General features: G+C 58.8%; 1 protein-coding gene and 1 long non-coding RNA gene across 9 annotated transcripts in view; one reads left to right on the top strand and one right to left on the bottom strand.

The window, feature by feature from the left end:
• The first annotated feature begins 287 nt into the window (after positions 1-287).
• On the top strand, positions 288-5,881 carry LOC112447851 (uncharacterized). The gene is made up of 3 exons (XR_003036139.2): positions 288-1,807; positions 2,327-2,592; positions 3,437-5,881. It is a non-coding gene; the product is annotated as an uncharacterized lncRNA (long non-coding RNA).
• A 69-nt stretch (positions 5,882-5,950) lies between these two features.
• TRAPPC12 (trafficking protein particle complex subunit 12) overlaps positions 5,951-23,731 on the bottom strand; it is a 40,368-nt gene continuing 22,587 nt past the window's right edge. For 7 of the 8 annotated variants that reach the window (XM_059889244.1, XM_059889243.1, XM_059889242.1 and 4 more), the window contains 8 exons: positions 22,934-23,072; positions 15,346-15,458; positions 12,404-12,476; positions 11,712-11,785; positions 9,981-10,079; positions 8,351-8,451; positions 7,680-7,767; positions 5,951-7,569 (listed from right to left, as the gene is read on the bottom strand). In XM_059889244.1, the coding sequence (XP_059745227.1) occupies positions 7,327-7,569; positions 7,680-7,767; positions 8,351-8,451; positions 9,981-10,079; positions 11,712-11,785; positions 12,404-12,476; positions 15,346-15,458; positions 22,934-23,072 (930 nt within the window). In that variant the 3' untranslated portion in view covers positions 5,951-7,326. 8 annotated transcript variants of the gene reach the window in all.

The raw sequence follows: 23,731 nt of genomic DNA on the forward strand, positions 1-23,731 counted from the left end.
ATGGACTGTAACCCGCCAGGCTCCTCCGTCCATAGGATTCTCCAGTCAAGAATACTGGAGTGGGTTGCCATGCCCTCTTCCAGAGGATCTTCCCAACCCAGGGATCGAACCCCGGTCTCCCGCATTGCGGGCGGATTCTTTACCATGTAAGCCACCAGGAAGTCCAAGAAGACTGGAGTGGGTAGCCTATCCCTTCTCCGGGGAATCTTCCTGACCCAAGAATCGAACTGGGGGCTCCTTCATTTTCAGGCGGGTTCTTCACCAGCTAAGCCACCAGGGAAGCCCTGCTGGGGCGGGGGTGGGGGGGGGCACATCTCAGGAGGCTGAGCACAGGGGGTCTGCCTCCTCCCCCGGACACCCTGATGTTGCTTCTCCCAGGAGCTCAGGCCGAACAGGCTGGCAGGAGGGCATCTAGGTGACCCTGGAGCCTCGCCCTCTGGCCTCATTCTCTGGTCCTTACGGAGGGGACTTGGTGTAGCCGGGTTTGGGGGCTCGTTCCTCACACCACTCCCTGCCCAGCTCTGGTCTCCCAAAGCTGGGGGCTTTCGTGTCTGCCGAGGGGGCCGAGGACACACAACCTCGGAAGAGGGGCGCCGGGTGTCTAGCTGCTGGAGGGCCAGCGTGCAGGATGCGGTCCCCCTCCCCCCGCAGGGTTCTAGACTCCGGCTTCCTTCCAGGGTGAGAGGCCGGCCCATTGCTTTGCTCGGGGAGCCTGTCTCCCCGGGTCTGAGATGTCCGCGGCAGCCCTGGGGGCGGCGGGCCGGTTCCGGGAAGGCCCCTCCTGGCTGCGTCCTCACGCGGCGCGGGGCGGGAGCGGCAGCCCCGCCGGGTCCTCCTGAGACCACCGCCTGCGGTGGTGGAGCGGGGCCCGTGAGCCGGGACCCCGCAGACAGGAAGCTGACTCCGCAGGTGGACAAGGCGGCCGGACTGCTGGGCGGGGCGATCAGCGCTCCTGATTAGAGACCACGGGCAGCACCGCCCGGGCTTCATCACCAGCGATAGTGCTGTGGGTGCAGGTGTGGGGGGAGTGTGTGTGTGTGCATGCACGTGTGTGTGTGAGGGGGAAGTGTGTGTGCGCGCACGCGCAGTGCGTGCGCATGTGCAGTGTGTGCGCACGTGTATGTGTGTGTGTGTGTGAGGGGGAAGTGTGCGTGTGCGCGCATGTACAGTGTGTGCGGGGAAAGTGCGTGCGTGCATGCATGTGCAGTGTGCGCGTGCGTGTGCGCGCATGTGCAGTGTGCGCACGTGCGCGCGCGGGGGATGTGTGTGTGTGTGTGTGTGTGTGTGTGTGTGTGCCCGCGCCCGCGCTGCTGATGCAGATGCACAGGAAGTGCGCTGTCGCCCCGTGTTTCCAGGTGTTCTCCAGGCTCCGCCTTAGGAGGCCGTTTTCCCAAACATCCTCTTAGACGTCCAGGGGGTCGCAGAGTCGGCGGCAACTGAGCCACTGAACTGAACTGAGCTCTTAGATGCGGTGGCAACCGGGAGGAGGACACCCAGGTCACCCGGGGCCTCTGTGCCCCGTGGCCCCTACTGGAATGGGGCCTGCCTTTCTAACGAAGGAGGCCCCCTACTCAGCTCCCGTCCTTTGGTTTCCCCTCCTGGATTTTAATGAATGCCTTTTATTTTTCGGGCTTCAAATGCTTGTGTTTGATTTAAGCAGACAGTTCCAAGAAATCCCGGGGCCAGACAGAGTCTCATCTGAAGGACGCAGGAGCCCAGCAGAGGCGCATCAGTGCAGTCCGGGCAGCCTGCTGTCACACCCGTCTTGGGGCCTGCACCACCGTTAACTAATCCTGATGGCTGGCTGGTGAGGCGGGTCACTGAGGGGGGCCCACAGGGACACACGGGCAGAGGCACACCCTGGGGGTCCGCGGAGAGCAGAGGTCCCAGGGGGCGTCCAGGAGGACCCTGGAGTGGAACAAGCCTGTTTCCGCCCTCCCGAGTGCTGCCAGCAGGTGTTGGGGGCTGAGTGCCCAACACCGAAGCCTCCCGTCGTTGGAGCCTCGGAACCTGACCTTACTTGGAAATGGGGTCCTTGCAGGTGTGACTGCATACGGCCCTCAGGGAGGTCCTCCTGAGTGAGGGCGGCCCTGAACCCGGGCCCGGGGTCCTTACTGAAGAGGAGGCGGGGGGCAGAGGCCATGCGGGCACCTTGAGGGCCGGGCAGGGCTGTGACCAGAGCCCCCCAAGCCAGCATCACAGAGCCTGGGAGTGCACCGCCGGCCTAGACTGAGGCACAGACTCGGGGCGTGTCCAGCCGCCCGTCTGTGGGTGTCTGCTGTGGCAGCGTCAGCAAGCTGAGCCCAGCCCGTCCCCCATTTCTCAGGTGAGACCCGAGGCTCCGAGTGCTCAGCTCTGCACCCGAGCTCCTGCAGGTCCCCTGGTCCCCGGACGCCTCCACGCAAGTGACCCCAGTCACGTCCTTCCTCGAGAACCCCAAGTGGGAGGCTCCCAACATGGCGAGCCCACCCTGCTCACCAGCCACACGAGGCCGCCCGGCATGGCAGTCATTCAGGGACGCCCGTGCGGTTTCCTGGCCAGATCTGCTGTCCCTGGACAGGGCTGGGGGAGCCGTCCCCACGTCTTCCCGAAGTGAGTCCTCCCCGCTCCCTCACCTTCCTTGCCCAGCACCCGCCAAATACCCTGCTCTCTGGAGTAACTGGGGGTGGGTATGGGGGGAGTTCAACGTGGGGACGGTGCTGAAACCGCAGCAGGGTCCTGGGTGAGGAACCCTGAGGTCCAAGATGCTCTGTGATCAGTAACTGGAAGGGTTGGATCCATTTTCTAGGAGGGGGTCATGGACGGGGGAGGCTGGCATGCACTTTATCTGCTTTATTTATGCGTCTGTTGTGGGTAACAGACTTGCCTGAGGTTCACGTAGGGCCACATTTTACATAATTCCCAATGCCTGAATTGGCCATCTCCTCTCACACGTGAGAGACCAGCTGAGAAGGCTTGGTCACCAGAAAGCTGGGCTGGATGCGGGCACGGGCTGGGGGTCCTTCCCGCCTGGCTCAGGCCTAGCCCTGGGGGCGGCCTGGGTCTGCCTGCTGGTGAGGAGGTGGGGGGGTGGGCGCCACCCTGACGTGTGCTGGGGATGGAGGGGGACGCGAGGAGCTCCCTGCCCTTACCTCCTCTGGAAGGACAGAGGCCCCCTACCTGGGGAGGGGAGGGGATGGCCTGCTCCACCCCTGCTGGGCATGAAGCCCTGCCTGTGAGCGGATGCCCCCTGGCCTCCCCGCCCCCCCCTACCGCAGCCTCTTTGCTTGATGCTCTCAGGACCTCTGGCCTCGCTGTCCATGCCAGGCCAAGGTGGCAGAGGGTATCCCTGTCCTTAAACAGCCCCTGGTGCCTGTGCTGCTGGGACAGTCACTCTGAGCCACGAGGCTCCTGCATGTGTTTTTCTCCAGTTCTGCAAATGTGTATCTATCTACAGACGACTTCCCTGGTGGTCCAGTGGTTAAGAATCTGCCCGCCGATGCAGGCAATGAGGCTTCAGTCTCTGCTCAGGGAAGATTCCACGTGCAGCAAGGCAGCTAAGCACGCGCGCCACGACTGAAAGCTGTGAGCCTGGAGCCCACGCTGGGCAAAAAAAAGGCCAGCACCACGAGAAGCCCCCGCAACCGCAACTAGAGTAAGACCACACGCGGCAAGGAAGACCCAGCACGGCCAAGAAACAAATTAAAAACAACAAAAAAACCCACGAAGAAAATCACGTGTATCTACAGTGTATTTGTTGCTGTTCAGTTGCTCAGTCCTGTCTGACTCTACGACCCCATGGACTGCAGCGCGCCAGGCCTCCCTGTCCATTACCAACTCCCGAAGCTTGCTCAAACTCCTGTCCACTGAGTTGGTGACGCCATCCAACCATCTCATCCTCTGTCGTCCCCTTCTCCTGCCCTCAATCTTTCCCAGCATCAGGGTCTTTTCCAATGACTCAGTTCTTCACATCAGGTGGCCTAAGTACTGGAGCTTCAGCTTCAGCATCAGTCCTTCCAGTGAATATTCAGGATTGAATTCTTTAGGATGGACTGGTTGGATCTCCTTGCAGTCCAAGGGACTCTCAAGAGTCTCCTCCAACACGACAGTTCAAAAGCATAAATTCTTTGATATCAGCTTTCCCTATAGTCCAGCTCTCACATCCATACATGACTACTGGAAAAACCATAGCTTTGACTATAGGGACATTTTGTTGGCAAAGTAATGTCTCTGCTTTTTAACATGCTGTCTAGGTTGGTCATAGCTTTTCTTCTGAGGAGCAAGTGTCTTTTAATTTCATGGCTGTAGTCACCAACTGCAGGGATATTGGAGCCTCCCAAAATAAAATCTGTCACTGTTTCCACTGTTTCCCATCTGTTTGCCATGAAGTGATGGGACCAGATGCCATGATCTTAGTTTTCTGAATGTTGAGTTTTAAGCCAGCTTTTTCACTCTCCTTTCATCAAGAGGCTCTTTAGGTCCTCTTCACTTTCTGCCATAAGGGTGGTGTCATCTGCATACATGAGTTTATTGATATTTCTCCCAGCAATTTTGATTCCAGCTTGTGCTTCATCCACCCTGGCATTTTACATGATGTACTCTGCATATAACTTAAATAAGCAGGGTGACCATATACAGCCTTGATGTACTCCTTTCCTAATTTGGAACCAGTCTGTTGTTCCATGTCCGGTTCTGACTGTTGCTTCTTGATCTGCATAGAGATTTCTCAGGAGGCAGGTCAGGTGGTCTGGTATCCCTATCTCTTGAAGAATTTCCCACAGTTTGTTGTGATCCACACAAAGGCTTTAGTGTAGTCAATGAAGCAGATGTTTTTCTGGAACTCTCTTGTTGCTTTTTTGATGATCCAACAGATATTGGCAAATTGATCTCTGGTTCTTCTGCCTTTTCTAAATCCAGCTTGAACATCTGGGAGTTCTGAGTTTGCGTACTGTTGAAGCCTGGCTTGGAGAATTTTGAGCATTACTTTGCTAGTGTGTGAGATGAGTGCAATTGTGCGGTAGTTTGAGCATTCTTTGGCATTGCCTTTCTTTGGGATTGAAATGAAAACTGACCTTTTCCAGTCCTGTGGCCACTGCTGAGTTTTCCAAATTTGCTGGCATGTTGAATGCAGCACTTTCACAGCATCATCTTTTAGGATTTGAAATAGCTCAACTGGAATTCCATCACCTCCACTAGCTTTGTTCATAGTGATGCTTTCTAAGGCCCACTTGACTTCACATTCCAGGATGTCTGGCTCTAGGTGAGTGATCACACCATCGTGATTATCTGGGTCGTGAAGATCTTTTTTATATAGTTCTTCTGTGTATTTTTGCCACCTCTTCTTAATATCTTCTGCTTCTGTTAGGTCCATACCATTTCTGTCCTTTATTGAGCCCATCTTTGCATGAAATGTTCCCTTGGTATCTCTAAGTTTCCTGAAGAGATTGCTAATCTTTCCCATTAGACTAGCAGTCAGCAATGTATCTATTTTGTTTTAAACGTGAATGGTATTTCAGGGCACACGCATTCCTGACCTTGACACCTGGAGGCGTGGGCATGCCCACGCCCACACATGCTCGGGTCTCCCCCGTAACCGCTGTGTGCGCTGCTCAGCTATGGAGCACGGCACACTTTCACCACCTTCTTTAAATCACTGCCTATTTTTTAAAGGCAAAACATTTACCAGTTTTGGTGACTTTTCCTACTGCTTATAAAAATCACACACACACACATTATGTAGAAACATAAGCTCAGTTGTAAAAGGGAAAATAAAACTGCGTTTCAGCCCATCCTTCCTGTGACTGTAGTTTAACATCAAGTATCAGTTTTCAGCCTTTTCTATTAACATATGCTTCGTGTAAACATACCTTTGAGGACTTTTCCAGGTCATTAACTTTTTAAATGATATGGTCTTTCATGAATGCCTCTCAGGAATATGTGGTGATAAATGAAAACACTCTATTATAAAAACTTCTGAGTCAGTTGCCAGTTTATTTTCCAGAAACGCTCCATCATTTTTCTGCTCACACACGTGTGAGCGTGTGTTCCCACGAGGCTCCCTGACGGCTGCGGGGGGTGGGGTGGGGGGTGGGGAGTGCGGAGTGCGGCCCCCAGGGGTGTGGCTGTAGCAGCTCTAGTGGCAAGCCCCGCAGACAGCGCTGACCTGTCATGGCCTGGGGGCTGGAGGCCTGGGGCCGGGGCTGCAGGGTGGTCCCTGGGCCTCGCTCCTCGCTGGGTCCTCTCCTGTGCGCCCCTGGGCGCCCACCCTCGGGACTCCATCCCACCTGGACACCTCCTTGGAGGCCCATCTCTGCAGACGGCCATGCTGGGGTTTGGGGAGATTCCGGGGCAGCAGCTTTTGGGGTGCTTCCTGGGTGTGCAATGTGCAGTTGAGGCCTGGATCTGGGATCCGGGGGGCACAGGGTGTGGTCTCCCTTGGGCTGGGACCCTCCCCCCCGGCCCGGGAGGCAGGCCAACAGTACTTGATGCATTTGATTTAGAAACTTAAAGGAAAACAGAGTGTAAAGCAGGTAGATCCCAAGTGTTAGTCCAGAGGCTGCGGATGCTCTGGGTGGGGGTGGGGTTCCCCTCCCTGCCTGAGCCGGAGGCGCCCCTCATTGTCTCTGGAGGTGTAGGCCCGGTCCTTCTGGCGGCCTCTCCTGTCTCTCCTATTTACAGGGTAACTAATTTGTTTCCACGACTGTGTTGAGACCGTCTGCCCAGGAGATGCTGCATTTGTGTTTACCACAGAAATGACTAGAAATAGAGCTCGGCTCTGCTTTATGCAATATATGTTTATATCAGAATCTTAAGTGAACTCTGTTTTAAGATGTATTAGCAGAGCTGGGTAACTTCAAGAGCCCCTGCCAGAGTTCTTTAATCCAGGTGCGTTAGACACTTTAAAGGCAGGCATGACCATGTGAACGGACACTGACCCCAGAGCTGAGAACGGTGACCCCTGTCCTGGCCCCACTGCACACGCAGGCCCGTGTCCTCGCCCCCGCCCCCTGTGCTGGAAACGCGCAGGACGAAGAACGGATTCGCTCCCCTGGCACCAGACTCCTCCGAGGGGCTCAGCAGAGGCTGGAAAAGGCCCCGGGGAGCAGACTGGAGCTGCAGCTCTGGGGCGGGGGGAGCGGGCCCTCTCCCCGCATCTACGAATCTCTAGAACGCTCCGGCTCAGGGCGAGAACCGTGTGTGTTACGGGTCCGCTCTCCCGTGAGGCTGCTGGGAGTGGCCCCGGGACGCCCCCGGCCCCGTGCGTGCGCGCCCCGCGTCTGCAGCCCGCCTGATGGAGGCGGCGGCGGGCAGACGCCGAGCGGGAGGCCCGGGGGCGTGCGCGGGGCGCTAGGCCAGCTTGAGGCAGTGCGTGTTGAAGCAGTCGCCCTCCGTGCTGGCCACGGCCTCCAGCAGGGCCTGCTTCTTCTGCAGGCTGCGGGACGACTCCAGCTCGTACATGGTGGTCAGGTTGAAGAGCACGCTCTCGTGCAGGTGCTGCCGCGGGTCCCGCTGGGCCATGGCCTCCAGCTGCCGCAGCGAGTCCTTGAGGCGGCCCAGGTACAGCAGGCACACGGCCGCGTTGTTGTTGGCCTGCGGGGCGGGGGCAGGGCTGGGTGGGGGTGTGCGGGCGGCCCAGGCCCCCCAGCCCTGGAGGGTGCCCGACCCCAGCGGACGCACCGCCTCTGCCCGGGGCGTCTTACCACTGCATTCGAGGGGTCCACCCTCAGGATCTCTGTGAAGAACCTGTGCGCTTCGGCGAAGTTATTCTGACCGAGGTGAAGGAAAGCTCTGCAAATAAGCGACACGGGAGGGATGATTCGGAAGTCGGGAGGCAGGCGGGTGTGTGGCGGGGACACTGAGGGGACAGCTCCAGGAAGCGGAACCTCGCGGGAGGGCGCGGGGAACGCAGTCCGTAGTAACGCCCTATCTTTGGGGGCAGACGGACCGTAACCAGACTAGTCGTGCTGCAGTTCGTAAGAGAGAGAAACATCAGGTCACTACGCTGTGTAACAGGAACGAATGGTGTTTCAGGTCAATGACACTCCAAACTAACTCACAGAGAAAGATTCAATTGTGGTCACCGGGGAAGGAGGGCAGGATTGGATGCAGGTGGTCCACAGGCACCCGGGGCGCAGCGTACAGCACCGGGAACAGCATCCACACCGCTGTGCGTTACCCTGAACGCCGAGAGAGTGCGCTCTGTCTCTCATTTTGTATCCGTATGGGGTGATGAGTGTTCGCTATTTTGTGGGCATCACTTCCCAATGTCCCAATGTATGGAAGTCAAGTCGTTATTGTTCTCACCTTAAACCTGCACCGTGCTGCAGTTACGGCTCAGCAAAGCTGGAGATCACAGAAAAGAAATACACACCTGTTCATCAAAACCATGGTTTTGCCCTGCAGTCCATCCAATTTCTGGGTTACTTTCTCTACGTCTTGAAAGTACTTTTCAGCTGCTTTTATGTCTCCAATCTGCTTTGACAAAATGAAGCAGTCAATTCAGGTGACGATGTTAGACCTGTACCCACACATACAGTTCCCCAATGTCAGGTGGGGACGTGTCAGGCGGGGTGAAACTTAGGTGACCACTTACTAACTGTCATTTTTCATTAAAAAACAAAACGCAAAAGCCATTCAGGACAGAGCAGGATGTCAACATCTGTCTACATGTCAGAAACTGAGTGATTAAGTTGTATATAAAAAGGCAATTAAAAAGGCAAATAATAAAAAGTACTGTGATATATCTAGTAAGCAAATAAACAAACCCAAACTAGTTATCTGAAGAAAAAACATGAGATAATAAATGGAAGAACTAGTCAAGGAAAAGAAAGCGTAAGTGGAGCAGAATTATAGACGAGAGGGGAGAAGCGCCCTTGGGTAACAGAGACTGAAGCGATTATGGAAGAGGACGACTTTGCAGGACTCCAAGCAAATGCACGTGGACACACGGAGCAGACATGTGATCTGTATTTTGGCACTCTAAACTGCCAAAATTGATCCCAGAAACAGAGAAGAAACCTCTCCCACACATGGAACACTAAAGCTGTTGATAAATTGTCCCACAAGCCCCAGGAGTGTGGCTCAGGCCTTTGAGTCAATTCTTCATATCTTCCAGCAACAGATAATTCTAGAATTATCTGAGGACAGAGAGAGAAAAAGCAAGCCACTTCTATGAAGACAGAAAACAGATACCAAGTGCTCCTGAGAATAGTGGGCGCACACGCACACGCACGCACACACACGCACGTGTACGCATGCACACACGCACGCACATGTATGCACACACATGCACGTGTACACATGTGCACACACACACGCACGCACAAGCCCCAGGAGTGTGGCTCAGGCCTTTGAGTCAATTCTTCATATCTTCCAGCAACAGATAATTCTAGAATTATCTGAGGACAGAGAGAGAAAAAGCAAGCCACTTCTATGAAGACAGAAAACAGATACCAAGTGCTCCTGAGAATAGTGGGCGCACACGCACACGCACGCACACGTGTACGCATGCACACGTGTACGCATGCACACGCACACACAAACCTAGACCAGCCTCAGCTGCAAAGAGCTAGGGCCCTCCCTCGGAGCGCAGGGTTTTGGCGGCTGCGCCCTGAGTGTTTTGGTGGTGGAAACTGAAGACGCTCCCACACCTGCTTCTCCCCTCCTTCCCAGGGAGGAGGGTGCCAGGGGCCCTGGGGGGTCTGGGGCAGGAGAGGAGCCCACGGTGGCCGGCTCCTCGCATCAACACGTTTCTACAGCAACAGGGCAAGGCCTCAGCCACCCGTCTGTGCACTGCCTGACGGAAATCTACGTACACTGACGTGTAGCGACTGGCCTCCCCATCACCTCGAAGCTGGAGGCTTGATACTCAGTACAGTCAAACCAGGACCAAAAAAGAAACTGCCTTCTGACAGCAACAGACGTCTGACTTGACCCCTTCCTCGCTTTCTCAGACCCACAGGACGCGCTGAGGTGCAGCCCCCGACCCCCACCCCTCGCACCTGCAAGAAGATGCGGCCGATGCAGCTCAGCACCTGGGGCTCCTGCTCTGGGTGGAACTGGACGACCGCGCGGTACGCATCCACGGCCAGCACGTAGTCCTGCAGGAACACTCGAGAGTCAGGAGATCCCGCTCCGCGCGCACGGCACCCACAGACCTCATGAGCAGGGGACACGGCACCCGCCAGGAGCGGGGCAGATGGCCCAGCGGGCCGGGCTCTGGGGTCTGGGCGTGGCCGTGGTCCCCAGAGCCCTCCTCTCCCGGGGGTCTGGCTGTGCGCTTGGCCTGGGGGTCTTGCTCCCTCCATCTGCTGAGCAGCAACTAGCATTTCACCCGGACCAACTTTTTCCTGCTTGTCAGCCCTCGGGGCCCGAGCTTGGATGGCAGGTGGCCCGTCCCGTCTGCGGACACCGTCTGGGGCTCGTGATAACAGCTTGCTATCTCTTGATGGGCGCAGGCGCAGACCACAGGCTTCCACGGCAGTTTTCTCCTGAGCCTCTGTCAGACCCCTCAAGGTACTTCTCTTTCTTTACTCGCCTCCATCTTCATGCAGACCAGGACTGGAGTCACTAGTTTGCTAACTGGGGCGTTAGGTGACCGGGGACGTTCCACAGGAAAACCAGAAGCAGACCCGCCAGCCCAGCACCTTTGAGTGAAGCTCATCCAAGTGAACTGGGCCCCCGGTGCTTGCGGGGAGCCGGCCACACCCGCTGACGTGCCCTACGCACGTAAGTGCCCGTGTCCACGAGAGCGTGCAGTGGGCGAGGGCCCTCTCCTGGGGGTGCCGTGGCCCCGGGCCTCTCAGACCTGGACGGGGGCCCCGGGGCGGCTGCAGCACTGGGCTCAGGCGTGCTCCCAGGAGCCCGGCTGCCCGTGACCTGGAGCCCGGCCCAGAGCTGCTGTTGGCCGGAGGCTGTTCCCGGAGACGGTCCTCTGCTGGGTGAGGACTCGCCGCCCTTTCAGGGACTTCAGCTGCACTGAGCTCTCCAGGGAGAGCACCATCTACTCTGGTCGGGCAGCCGCGGCCTGATGGTGCCCTGAGTGGCCAGGGCGCAGGGCTGGGCATGGCAAGGTGACCCGTCAAGGGGCTGGGGGACATCCAGGCTGTGACTCAGGCCACTCTGCCTGACAGCATTCCAGGCGGACGTTCAGGGCTGAGGCATACGGACAGACAGCTCATCATCGAAAAGGTAAGCGACCGTCAGGTCACCCGGCAGAACTGATGCCAGAGCCCACTGCCCACCACCCGCGAGGCTGGCTCGGCACCATGGCCTCACGCTGCTGTCCAAACGGGCTTGCCCGAGATGGCAGCCAGACACACAAGTGTGCCGAGGCTGTGACAGCAAGATGCTTCACTCCTTTTTAACTCAAGAATACTAAAGAATCATCTAAAATTTCACATTAACCCTCATTTGTAGTACAGGCACTCCTGAAGCACCGTGTCGGTTCTGTGCTGGGTTCAGAGAGCGCGGATGGCAGGCGGAGTCAGGGCGAGGGGACCCCCTTGGTGAGCACGGGGCCAGGACCCCGAGAGGCATGGAGCGCGAGGACTTCAGGAGCCCCATTCAGACCCGCTGCAGCACCGAGTGTCAGCGCTGCACTCTGCGGACGTTCCACTTAGTAGAAACTGAAGCACGTGGACCCCAGGCGTGCCCCTGGCCCCTCTGCTTGCATGCCGCACAGGGGCTCTTCCCCTCGAGCGCCCAGGGCCCCCGCCTCCGGGAAACGGTACCTTCATGAGCAGCAGGCAGTTGGCCATGGAGCAGGTCACGCGGCCCAGGCGGGACCGCCACAGCTGCACGGAGGCTGCAAAAGAGGAGGGGTGAGCGCCCAGGCACGTGGCCAGCAGCCCAGCCACAGACGGATGCAGCCCCCACGTCTGTGGCCCTGCCCTGGCCATGGCTTCCTGTGCAGCTTGGCGCATTCCTCGGGCTGTGCTCTCGACGGCCGCCCAGCTTCAGGGGGACAGAGCCTGACTCGACCAGAAGATGAGCCCGTCGTGTAGCAGGGCCACCCCGGCGGGTTGTGGATGGGCGGGGCTCCCCGCTGTAGGGCTGTGGACAGTCACACAGGGGCGTCAGCACCGCAGCCCTGGTGACAGCGGCCTGCCTGCCCAAGGCCTGGGTGTCCTACCCGCTTACGTGGAAGCATCGGTTCCTAACCCAGCTGCCTCGCCAGGCTCCGAGGGCTGGCGGGGGAGGAGATGTGGGGTGGGAGGATGGAGAGGCCGGGGCAGAACAGGCCCGGGGAGGACCCTCCTCCTGCTGCCAGGACCAAGGGGCAACTCTGAGGTAAGAACCTCCTAGAAAGGATGCTCGTTCTGGGAGGAAAGCAGCGAGGAGATGTGCGTGGGAGAGGCGAGACGGACAGAGGCTGAGGCCCGGAGCAGGCCTGGGCCGGCCCGGGGACACGTGCGGCACTGACCTTGCCTGTTCTCCTGCGCGATGCTGCTCGTGGTCCCGTCCTCCGCCAGGCCCTGCTCCAGGTTGGCCAGGATCTGCGGGACACGCAAGGACAACAGGAGTGAGTCTGCTTTTGGACGCTCTGCTGAGACGCTCCAGGAGCAGCAGGTTTCTCTGCTGAGGGTCTCCGGGGGACACGAATCGAGTGTCGCCGCTCGGGATGCACGGGGCGGACGGCAGACAGAGTGGTGACCCTCTGGCTTGAGGGTCAGGGTTGACAACACCCGCAGAGCGCCCAGGGAGCCCAGACATGCGGAGCGCGCGCCCGCTCTGTCTGGGAAGCTTCGGGTATGGGACACAAGAGGACAATTATTCACTTCTGTGAAAACATCAGTCTCGCTCCTCCAGGACCCCCGAGGCGTGCGGCCCTTTACTCATCTATCACTTAAGCTCCGAGCATCTGTCACTTTACACCGGTTTTACTGTTTGGCTAACGTCCTTGAATCACTTCTTTTGTGACTGTTTCCCTGAAAGAAAGGAAGTTGCTGCCCTGGTGATCTGGGCAAAGGACAGATTCTCATGGAGGGCAGAATGAGGAGAACAAAACTGTTAACAGTGAACACTGTCTGCTGGAGAGAAAAATAAAGACGTGTCAACAGGCGTCTGGTGGAGAGCTCCCGGTTCTGTGACGACGGGCTTCAGGCACGTGCTTTGCGGAGACGCCCTCGCTCCGTGGCTCCCCCTGCCGTCAGCGATGCCCTCCGAGGCTCACCCCAGAGGCGAAGCTCACCGCCAGCAAAGCATCTGCTCCAGACTCTCCCTGGCCTTGTCCCTGTGCCCGGGAAGGGCCACTGGACCTCCTCGCCCTCAAGGGTCTGCGCTTCACACCAGGAGGAGGACAACCTGCCATGAACACAAAGGCCTGTCCTACCATGACTGCTCAGGACACACCTGCGTTTTACAAGTGTAACAGCTGCAAAGATGAGCTAGTTGGTCCAAACAAGGCCACATTTTCCAGCTACTTATCAGCCGTCTCCTGACCGGGAACAGAAGTCTTGATGGGCCACTGATTGGGGACAGTGACAAAGTGAGGGCTGGAGGCGCCGAGGAAGGGGAGCGGGGTCCTGGCTCTCCCAGCCCAAGGGCCGTGCAGGCTCCCGCGGGCCCTCCAGGAGCACTAATGGTGCGGGTCGGAGGCTGTGAGCCTCTGCCTCCCAGAACCACCCAGGTGGGCTGCACCCAGCGTGCCCAGCCTGGGAGGTGCTCGGGGGGCAGGTCAGCCCCACCCTGGCTCCAGGCCAGAGCACACAGTTCCTGAAGCAGCTGCAGTACTGAAGTAACAGTGGCTCTGAAAAGTGAAGATGCTGCCTCGAGGTGAGGAGGGAGGACTCAGGAGAAAGTGTGGGTCTGGGAGACGGTCCTCCACCCTGCGGGCGGGGCTGGCGTGACCAGAGCTGAGAGGCTGCGCGGAACTGACCGCCTTGCCCCCGCCCAGGGTACAGCTTGTCCTGGGCTGGTCCTGGGCGGGGCAGGCGCCCTCAGCACCATGGACAGCAGCGGAGGGAAGCCCAGGGCCCGGGAGGCAGGCGCTTGGCGGTTCTGTCCAGGAGAAAACTGTCGGCCTCTCCCGGGCTGCAGGCGGGGACGGGTGGGGACGGTCTAAGGACCGGGTTTATGTACGAAGTGTCCAGTCCTCAGACCCCTGGGCGCCAGCCCTGATGACTCACTAATGACCCACCGAGTCCACAGAGGGGCTTAGATTCCCCTGGAGCATCCTGGGACCTTCCCAGCCCTACCAGTCTCTTCCAGACTTCTGGAAAAGAGGCTTTTCAAAGTGAGAAGAGGCTTCTTGGAGCTTCCCCAGGCCACTGAAGGAGCATTAAGCACTCCCAGGAGCCAAGCGCTGGTCCGCATCCATCATCTGACCCCATGGCAGCCTGGAGGAGGCCGGAGACATTCCTCCTCCCGACACGAGCCGCTCAAGGCTTCCAAGGGCCAGTCATCCTGCTAGGAAGAGTCTGCTTGGCTCCAAAGTCCCTCCAACCACGGTCTGTGGACACGCCCGGTGTCTGTTATACTTTGAAACAATATTCTTCCCAGTCAGCTCAGAGTGAGAAACTTCAATGACAAGGTAAACCAGCCCTCACTTCCTGCTGGGAACCCAGAGGACCACCCAGGAGCTCCAGAAGCGTCCACCAAGAGCAACTGGGGACCTGAGGAGTTCAGCAGGTACAAATAACCCCATTTTGCGAATCTGTCAAACGTCGCTGCTCCTAACTGCTCAGTCACAGCTCTGAAAGCCCCTGCCTTCCAAGAGCACTGCACCTGGGCGAGCCGGCAGGGGGCGGGAAGGGGGCTGAAGCTGGGGAGACCCCGAGCCAGACGTCTCCGCCCCAGCGCCCAGGGGAGCAGTCTGATCCACTGGCGCCACTACGCCTGCCACATAACGGCTGCTTTAGAACCAAGGACAACCCGGGAAGCGCTGCTGAACCTCAGCTGCCTTCGGAGCCAGAATTACGAGTGACAGCTGTCGTCATGACGGAGTCGTCATGAGTGTAATCTGCTTTCATTCTGCAACATTTCCAGCCATTATCTCCTTAAATCTGGCTCCAGCACCTGTGAGACATGGAACAGGTGCTCGGAGCCTCCACAGGATGTAAGAGTGGTCGGGAGCCCGGGCACACGTTCACAGCTGTGATTTTATACAAGAGGAAACGTTTCTGCTTTTCATTTACTGACAGCACCAGGAAGAAGGGTTTTAGGCCTCGAGCTTTGCCAAAACCCACCCACCATCCCCCAGAGCAGCTTCAGCAAGAAGAGCAAGGAACATAGCCACAAGGAGCTAGGCGACCTGCCTTCCCAGAGGGGGCGCGGAGATGGGGTGGGGACAGGGCGCTGTGAGGGTGGCAGCGGGCTGAGCGCTCCACCAGGCGGGGAAGGGGTGGCCCAGCGGACGGGGCTTACCTTGCTGCACACGGCCTTCACCCTGTGGAGCCGGTCCAGGGACTCCTGGGGGTTCCCCAGGTACTGCTGAAGCTCCGCGTGCAGGATCCGCATGGAAAAGGGGACCATGGAGCCTGGAAGCAGAGCCAAGGCGGAGTCAGTCTGTCTGCCGCACCAAGCACAGCCGGGAACCCGCAGGTGCTCCCGAAGCAGGGAGGATGGCGCTTCATTCCTGGCGGAGTGCACAGTGATGCCAGTTCTCAAACGGGTCCCGGCTCTCTCGATGAAGCGCGTGTCGCAGACGACGACCGCAGGAGGCTGGCCGCCACCCCCTGCCCACAGCTATGCCCCAAACTCGTGGAGGCTCTCACAGAGTGAGAAAAATGGTAGAGGCCACCACCTGCTCCAGAACAGGGTGCTCGTGGACCCTCTGTGAATAGGCCAGTATCTATTTAAGAAATTAAATCAATAAGTAATAACTTTCTAAAACAGAAGGCACCGGGCGCAGACGGTGGCACTGGTGAGTTCTACAGAACACTGAGGAAGAAGAGGTACCAATTCTCCACAGTTTCTTCCGGAAAATAGAAGTGGAGGGGATGCTTCCTAATTTACTCTATGAGGCCAGCGTTACCCGTGTATCAAAACCAGACACCATCACAAGAAACAAAAACTACACATCAACACGGCTGATGAACAGATACAAAAATCCTCGGCAAAATTAGCAAGCCAAATCCAATTAAATCGAATCTACCAAAAAATTAGTAAGTCAAATCTAACGGTGTATAAGAGAAATTATCCACCATGACCAGGTGTGCAAGGCTGGTTCAACGTTCAAATATCCATGTAACTCATCATGCCAAACAAGCTGAACGAGAAAAATCACACAATAAACCCAAAGGAACAGAAAAGCATTTGACCCGACGATGGGGTCGCACAGAGTCGGACACGACTGAAGCGACTTAGCAGCAGCAGCAGCAGCAACATCCATTCATGATGAAAATTCACAGCAAATGAAGAGTGGAGGAAAATGTCCCCAGTTTGATAAAGAACGTCTAGGAAAACCTACAGCTAATGAACGGTGAGAAACTACATGCTTTTCCTCTACGCGCCCGAGTAACGCAGGGATGTCCCCTTTTCACTGCTCGTACTGAACGTGGCACCGGAAGTCCTCACTAACGCAGACAGAACAGGGAAGCCAAGAGATCGTGCCCGCACGATGTCTGCTCTGGGCCCTCATGCCGTCGTCTCTCCATGCAGCGTCTTCCGTGGACTCGAGCCCCACCAGAGCACCTGCCCGAGACTCCCGCAGCCCCAGGAGGTGGACAGCGGTGGCCCTCCATGTGCCCCCATGACTTACGTGTGGAGTTGGGACTCTACTCAGACAAGAGTAGAAAAGGTAGGCGAGGGAGAGCCAGCACTGGTGTCCCATAAACACGTCACCCTTTGCCCGTGACTTTCCTGGGGGGCCCCGAGACAGCAGGCTCAGTTGGGAGTCGGCTTCCCCCTTCCTGGGGGCCCCGAGACAGTGGGCTCAGTTGGGAGTCGGCTTCCCCCTTCCTGGGGGCCCCGAGACAGCGGGCTCAGGTGGGAAGCGGCTTCCCCCTTCCTGGGGGCCCCGAGACAGCCGGGCTCAGGTGGGAGTCGGCTTCCCCCTTCCTGGGGGCCCCGAGACAGCCGGGCTCAGGTGGGAGCCGGCTTCCCCCTTCCTGGGGGCCCCAAGACAGCCGGGCTCAGGTGGGAGGCGGCTTCCCCCTTCTCTCTTGGCACCTCTGGGCTGGTGCAGCTTCCACATCTCAAAGGACAGAACCCACGAGGGAAGCACACACAACCTCATGACACACAGAGAAAAAGGCCCCTCCCTAGAGAAAAACACGGCTTGGAGCCAGGAAAAGAAAAGGGGCGGCAGGAGAAACGCCGTCTGCTGCGTCCAGCCTGAACAGCGCAGCGGGAGAGCCACCCCCTGGCAGGCTTTGATGCCAACACGAATGCAGGCGCTGGACGCACAGACGACGGGACGTGGCCGCTGGCCCCAAGCGAACCCTGCAGGCCCATCAACAAAACAGCAGACGCTGCTTTGACATAAGTCAGGCCTTTCCTACTTTAAAGAAATACAAACAAAAGTACCTTTAAACTGGCTCTCTCAGTCTGGCAAACCCGGCCTCGCTGCGTGTGAAGAGCCACCGGGAATCGGTGAAACCCTTCAGGCCAGTGGAGCCCAGCAACACGACCCGTGTGGCGCCGTGCCAGTCAGGGGCCCGTCTCCCCGGCAGGGATCACGTGCCTTGAAACAGAGCATGTGTCAGAATCTGGAAGGAGACCGACTTGCCAGAAGGTCCCGTGTGTGGTCATGACCCGCCGACTTCTAGGTCGTCATAAACACTGTAGGAGCGCTTCCAGGAATCATTTAGGAAGCACTAAGAGCAACTGCTCCTACGCCATTCACGCTCTGGAGTCCCCGCAGGACTGCAGGCCCGCTCGGCCGCCAGCGCCACAGCAGGTGCCCGAGGAATCACAGCCACCGGGCAGCGGGCCTGGAAGGCGAAGCGAGAGGAGGGACGCCAGCCTGACCCCAGCGGCCTGCCTCCCTCAGCAGGCCAAGACTTCCCGGCGTGGATGGGCTGGGCCTCCGGCCACCCACTGGCCCCATGTGCTGGGCAGGCGGCGCCTTCCCTCCAGCGCTCCGGCTACCAGCGTGGGACAGGGAGCTGGACACAGCCAGGCTGCTCTGAGGCCCGAGGGGCAGATGCGACGGCATGGTGCCTGCCGGACGCCCAGCAGAGCACAGACTCCGTGGTCAGCAGGCCCAGCTCACCCTCGCAAAGCTGGGCAGGGCCTCTCGCTGTCCAGGTGGCAGGGCCCGCTGCCTGACCACTGCTCTGGGCTCACTTCCCTGGACCCTCCCTGGTCTCCCTGCCCCCTGGCACCCCAGCTTTCTGTGCTCCGACGTGGGGCACAGGTCAGGGACGTCTGTGCCAGGCTGATGGCACAGCATGTCTCACCCATACCGATGCTGGAAACAAAGAGGCAGCCCGAGCAAGTCCTAGATAACTCACTGCTAAGGGGTCATTCAGTGCCGCCCCCAAGCCCCACGGCAGACGGGGAGTTCCGGACGGCCAGGCGCCCAGCAGCGTCTCGAGCGCTGTATCTGAAGCAGGCCGAGGGCACACACACGTCTCCCCGTTTCCTGCGTCTGGAGGAGGGCAGAGGCAGCTTCGCCCTGCTGTACTGATGGAGATGGAGGCCGACCGAAGAGGCCGTGTCTCTGACCACCTGTTCCAGGAAAAGACTGCAGACGCCTGAGTTCGCAGAAAGGGTGAGCTGCGTGAAAGGTGGCAGGACCCCGGACCAGCCTCCTCGGACTGAGGAAGACACACCTGACTTGCCCAACTCAGAAGAGTGGGCAGAGGGAAGTGAGCCGCAAACCCGGCCCGCACAGAGGACGTTCACTCCGGGGGCGGTTCAGTCGCCTCATGGGGAACGAACGGGGACACCTGGAATGTGCCGAGTGGTTAATTTGCGGCCACCGCGTGAGCTCACCTGCTCACCAGTGTCTGCATCCAGCCTGGGAACTAGACATGTGCGTTGTGTGATTCTGGAGGGAGAGCAGGCAGGGCCTAGAGAGCAGCGGCAGTGCATCCTTGCAGACGCGGGCGGAAGGGGGCTGATGGGGGCCTCGGGGCCGTCAGAGCCGGGTGTGGGGACACGCGGGCCCAGGGGAGGCGCAAGCTGTCTGCTCCCGGCCCCCAGCCGGGGCTTGTACACACCGCGGCCGAGCACTGCGCAGACGTGAGCAGCCTCTGACCCAACCTGTAGGCCCCGAGGTACAGGGCCGCATCCGCAGCGAGGAGGAGCGGCGATCCAGGGGGAGGACGCGGACCAGGGCAGCGCAGGGAGAGGGCCAGAGGAAGGGCTCCCCAGGCCCCGGCCCAGCCCGCTCAGGCCTGGCTCTGTTCAGTGACCGTCATCACTGTTTCATGAGAACAAGGAGAGACTCCGAACAACCAATTAAAAGGCAGCCTGAGTGTGTGGAAACCATAATCCCCTGCAAGGAACTCCATGAAATTGCTGCAAGTATCAGAGAAATACAGAAGACCACAAGAGTCTTCCTTTCTTGGATGAAAATGAAAAAGGGAAATTTCATGATATTAGCTCGTGATTCATTATGACTTGTTTTGAATACTCTGAATGGGTAAAAGCTATGCCCAATATTTAAATAAAACATATTAAAGCTCATTCATAAAAGTTATTTGTTTATATCGTTACAGCTTCTTTTTTACAGCAGTTTAATGACCTGCTTTGCTTACGTATTGCAAGCTAAAAATGAAACGAATGAATCAAAACATCACATTTATGCTTGTTATACCACAAAATGGAAAGAAAAATTGGTAAACACTGAGCATACCATTATGGAGGAATGTTAGCACGCTTTAGCTAAAATATACGTATGATTTGTGTCTATTTCATAACTTAAATTAGCTGCTTAATGCTGCAGGGCGACCAGCTCCTCTTTATCCCTAAGACAACACACTGCAATTCCAGCTGGGATGGGAAGCCCGCTCAGTCTGCGTACTGCTGTCCCGAGAGCTGGGGCTGGGCTGGCAACGCGCCGTCCCATGCCTGGGCCCGAGGGCCTGGGTTCTCACTTCACGGGAAGCTGGGTGTCATCTCCACGAACCTCTGTCCCCGAGGAGAGGGAGCAGGACCACGGTGCCCAAATGGACCTGGTCCAGTACCCTGCCTGGTGTCACTGACCAGGACCCCGGGGCTGCTGAGCACTCAGCGTGGTCGGGGCTGGACGTGTTCACTGGCTGCCCTGGAAATACCCGCTTCTCCGTCTCCTATCATTCTTTTTTCAGGAAAACATGTTTATTTAGCTGTGCCAAGTCTTAGCTGCGGCACATGGGATCCAGCTCCCTAAGCAGGGACTGATCCCATGTCCCCTGTCCTGGGAGCTCGGAGTCTTAGACACTGGGCCATACGGGAAGCCCCAGCTCGTCTCATTCTTAGCCTGCAGTAAATTAAAAGTAGCCGATGTATGAACAGTTGTTTGAACTTACAATTTACGTGGGTCTCAGCAGGAAAAGAAAATCAGCATTTTTACGCAGCTGTGAGTGTTAGGGCGCCTGCCTGTGTGCTCGGAGGTCTGACTCTGTTAGTAGCAGACAGACCGGCCGTCAGCATCAGCTGCCCACCCCTGGGCCCAGCACGGGGTCCTGCTCACGGCATGGCTGGGGGCACCCAGGGGCAGTGACGCTGGGGGGGGCACGCCCACAGGCCAGGCGGGGGCTGACCCGGCCAGAGCTGGGACATGGTGCCAAGAAACTGTTCTTCTTTTTCCTAGGCTGGAGGGAAACAGGGCTGCTCCTTGCCAGAAGCACGGGAGAGCCATCTCGATCATCAAAGCTTTCAGGTAGAATCTTTTGAAGAGAAACATCCCAAACCTCCCCTGTAGGTGCCTGTTGCATCTCCACAGAACGCCTCTCCCTGTAAGCAGAGGCCACAGAGCCTGGCGCTCGGGGGGCAGGAGGCTGCCTGCTGTCTTCTCTGGGAGGGACGGACCGCGAAGGCTTGGAAATGTGGACAAGGAAGTTCTGGCACTCACTCCCCAGTGGGGACGCGGCCCCCAACAGCCAGGGGACGCTGGGCCCCTGTGATGTGCACAGAGCTGAGTGCATGGACATGCCTTATGGAGCAGAGGGGCCATGGCCTGCTCCCCGGGCTGAGGGGCGTCCCAGTGAGCGTGGGGGGGGGGTCACAGAGAGACCAGGTGGGGGGTCCTGGGGAGAGTGTGTGGGGGGTCACAGAGGGATGAGGTGGGGGCTCCCTGGGAGAGTGTGGGGGGCACTCTGAGAGGAGGTGGGGGCTCCCTGGGAGAGTGTGGGGGGCACTCTGAGAGGAGGTGGGGGCTCCCTGGGAGAGTGTCGGGGGCACTCTGAGAGGAGGTGGGGGCTCCCTGGGAGAGTGTGGGGGGACTCTGAGAGAGAAGGTGGGGGCTCCCTGGGAGAGTGTGGGGGAACTCTGAGAGAGGAGGTGGGGGCTCCCTGGGGTGGGTGTGGGGGTGATGCTGAGAGAGGAGGTGGGGAGTCCTGGGGTGAGTGTGGGGGGGTCACTGGGAGAGGAGGTGAGGGCTCCCTGGGGTGAGTGTTAGGGGGACTCTGAGAGAGGTGGCGGCTCCCTGTGGTGAGTGTGGGGGGTCACTGGGAGAGAAGGTGGGGGCTCTGGGGAGTGTGGGGGGTCACTGGGAGAGGATGTGGGGGCTCTGGGGTGAGTGTGGGGGGGACACTGAGAGATGAGGTGGGGGCTCCCTGGGGGAGTGTAGGGGGCACTCTGAGAGGAGGTGGGGGCTCCCTGGAAGAGTGTGGGGGGGACTCTGAGACAGGAGGTGGGGGCTCCTGGGAGAGTGTGGGGGGGACTCTGAGAGAGGAGGTGGGGGCTCCCTGGGGGAGTGTGGGGGGCACTCTGAGAGACAAGGTGGGGGCTCCCTGGGAGAGTGTGGGGGGGACTCTGAGAGGAGGTGGGGGCTCGCTGGGGGAGTGTGGGGGGGACTCTGAGAGAGGAGTTGGGGGCTCCCTGGGAGAGTGTGGGGGGAACTCTGAGAGACGAGGTGGGGGCTCGCTGGGGGAGTGTGGGGGGGACTCTGAGAGGAGGTGGGGGCTCGCTGGGGGAGTGTGGGGGGCACTCTGAGAGGAGGTGGGGGCTCCCTGGGAGAGTGTGGGGGGGACTATGAGAGAGGAGTTGGGGGCTCCCTGGGAGAGTGTGGGGGGGACTCTGAGAGACGAGGTGGGGGCTCGCTGGGGGAGTGTGGGGGGGTCACTGAGAGAGGAGGTGGGGGCTCCCTGGGAGAGTGTGGGGGGGACTCTGAGGGACAAGGTGGGGGCTCTCTGGGAGAGTGTGGGGGGGACTCTCAGAGAGGAGGTGGTGCCCTGCCCACCCCGTGCAGACACCATCAGACCCACTGCAGGAGTCCCACCAGCTGAGACAAAGCCGGGTGGGCACAGCTCCCACCTACCCCTTAATGACCAGGACCATCCCCTCTGCCTGGGGCCGCACCCCTGAATGTGGCTCATGGGGCTCCTGGCTTTGGTCCCTTCCCCCTTGGTCTTCTGGAGACCTTCTGGACCTGGGGGGCCACTTGGGGGCTGGATGTTTCACTAACGTGGGATGGGGTCTGCTGCCCCTCCTGCATCCACGCTGCCCGGCCGGCGGTCTCATCACCACCGTGAGCCAGCTTCATCAGGGCGACCGCCGGACGCCTGCCCTGTTCCGGGCTTGAAAGCCCGCCTCCCCTCCTCCTCCACGAGGGCGAAGTTCCCGCAGTCAGAGGAAGAGACAGAACTTTAATGCCAGGGAAGCTAAAGGTCTCAAAGTCCCCCACGCTGCAAATCCTCCTCTAAGTCTGGGGAAACTCAGGGCAACACAGACCGACTCCCATCAGCCCGTTACGCGAGTGAGACGGTGACAGAGGAGGAAGCGCCAGGAACTAAGACCGTGCAGCCCCAGCCTCCCCTGCGTCCGCACAGAGATGGGGCTGAGCTTCAAGGAGACAGCACAGAGAAGCGGCCGAGCCACGAGCCGAGGGGAGCCCACGCCGCCCGCCGCCGCCCCTTACCCCTGCGCCCCGGGTACACGTGCGGGTAGTACTCGTAGTAGAGGTCCGGCTGGTCCAGGTTGCCGAAGGGCTCGAACTCCATCTCGGCGTTCTGGAACAGGCCCAGCTTCACCAGCAGCGCCAGCCTCACAAACCAGAGCTGAAAGCACAGAACACGAGGCATGCGACGGTTACCGCGCAGAGCAGGCCCAGAGGCTCCTACTCCCCACTGAGTGCTTTAAACGCAGGCGCCTCTTTAAATGCAGTTTACTGTCGTTCAGGCTGTGCTGCACGGCCTGTGGGACCACCGGTCGGCAAAGTCCCCGAGGCTGTTAATCTGATGTTAGAGCTTGATTTCAAATAGATTTAAACGAGGGCTAAATTAACACTTCCTGGGGGCTCACGAGGGAGACCTGGGTTCGGGAGACCTGGGTTCGATCCCTGGGTGGGGAAGATCCCCTGGGGAAGGGAAAGGCCACCCACTCCAGGATTCTGGCCTGGAGAACTCCATGGACTGTGCAGTCCTTGGGGTCACAAAGAGTTGGACATGACTGAGTGACTTTCACTCACTTTCCAAACTAACGCTCTTTCTTAGAAATTTGCACAACTACAAGTTTATAAAAATGGATATAAAAAGAGACGCTCCCTGCCTGAAGGAGAGCAGAGTCCAGCTGGGGTTGGGGAGGTGGTGGAGGGGGGGCAGCTGGACCGAGCGGGGGCGGGAGGCGAGGGCGCTGGTGCAGGACCTGGACTCTCCACGGGAAGTGGGGAGACCCGGGGGCACGTGATGAGAGCAGGAAGGGGTGCACAGCCAGCTCC

This window comes from Bos taurus, chromosome 8, assembly GCF_002263795.3.
Source record: "Bos taurus isolate L1 Dominette 01449 registration number 42190680 breed Hereford chromosome 8, ARS-UCD2.0, whole genome shotgun sequence".
Taxonomy (NCBI): Eukaryota; Metazoa; Chordata; class Mammalia; order Artiodactyla; family Bovidae; genus Bos; species Bos taurus.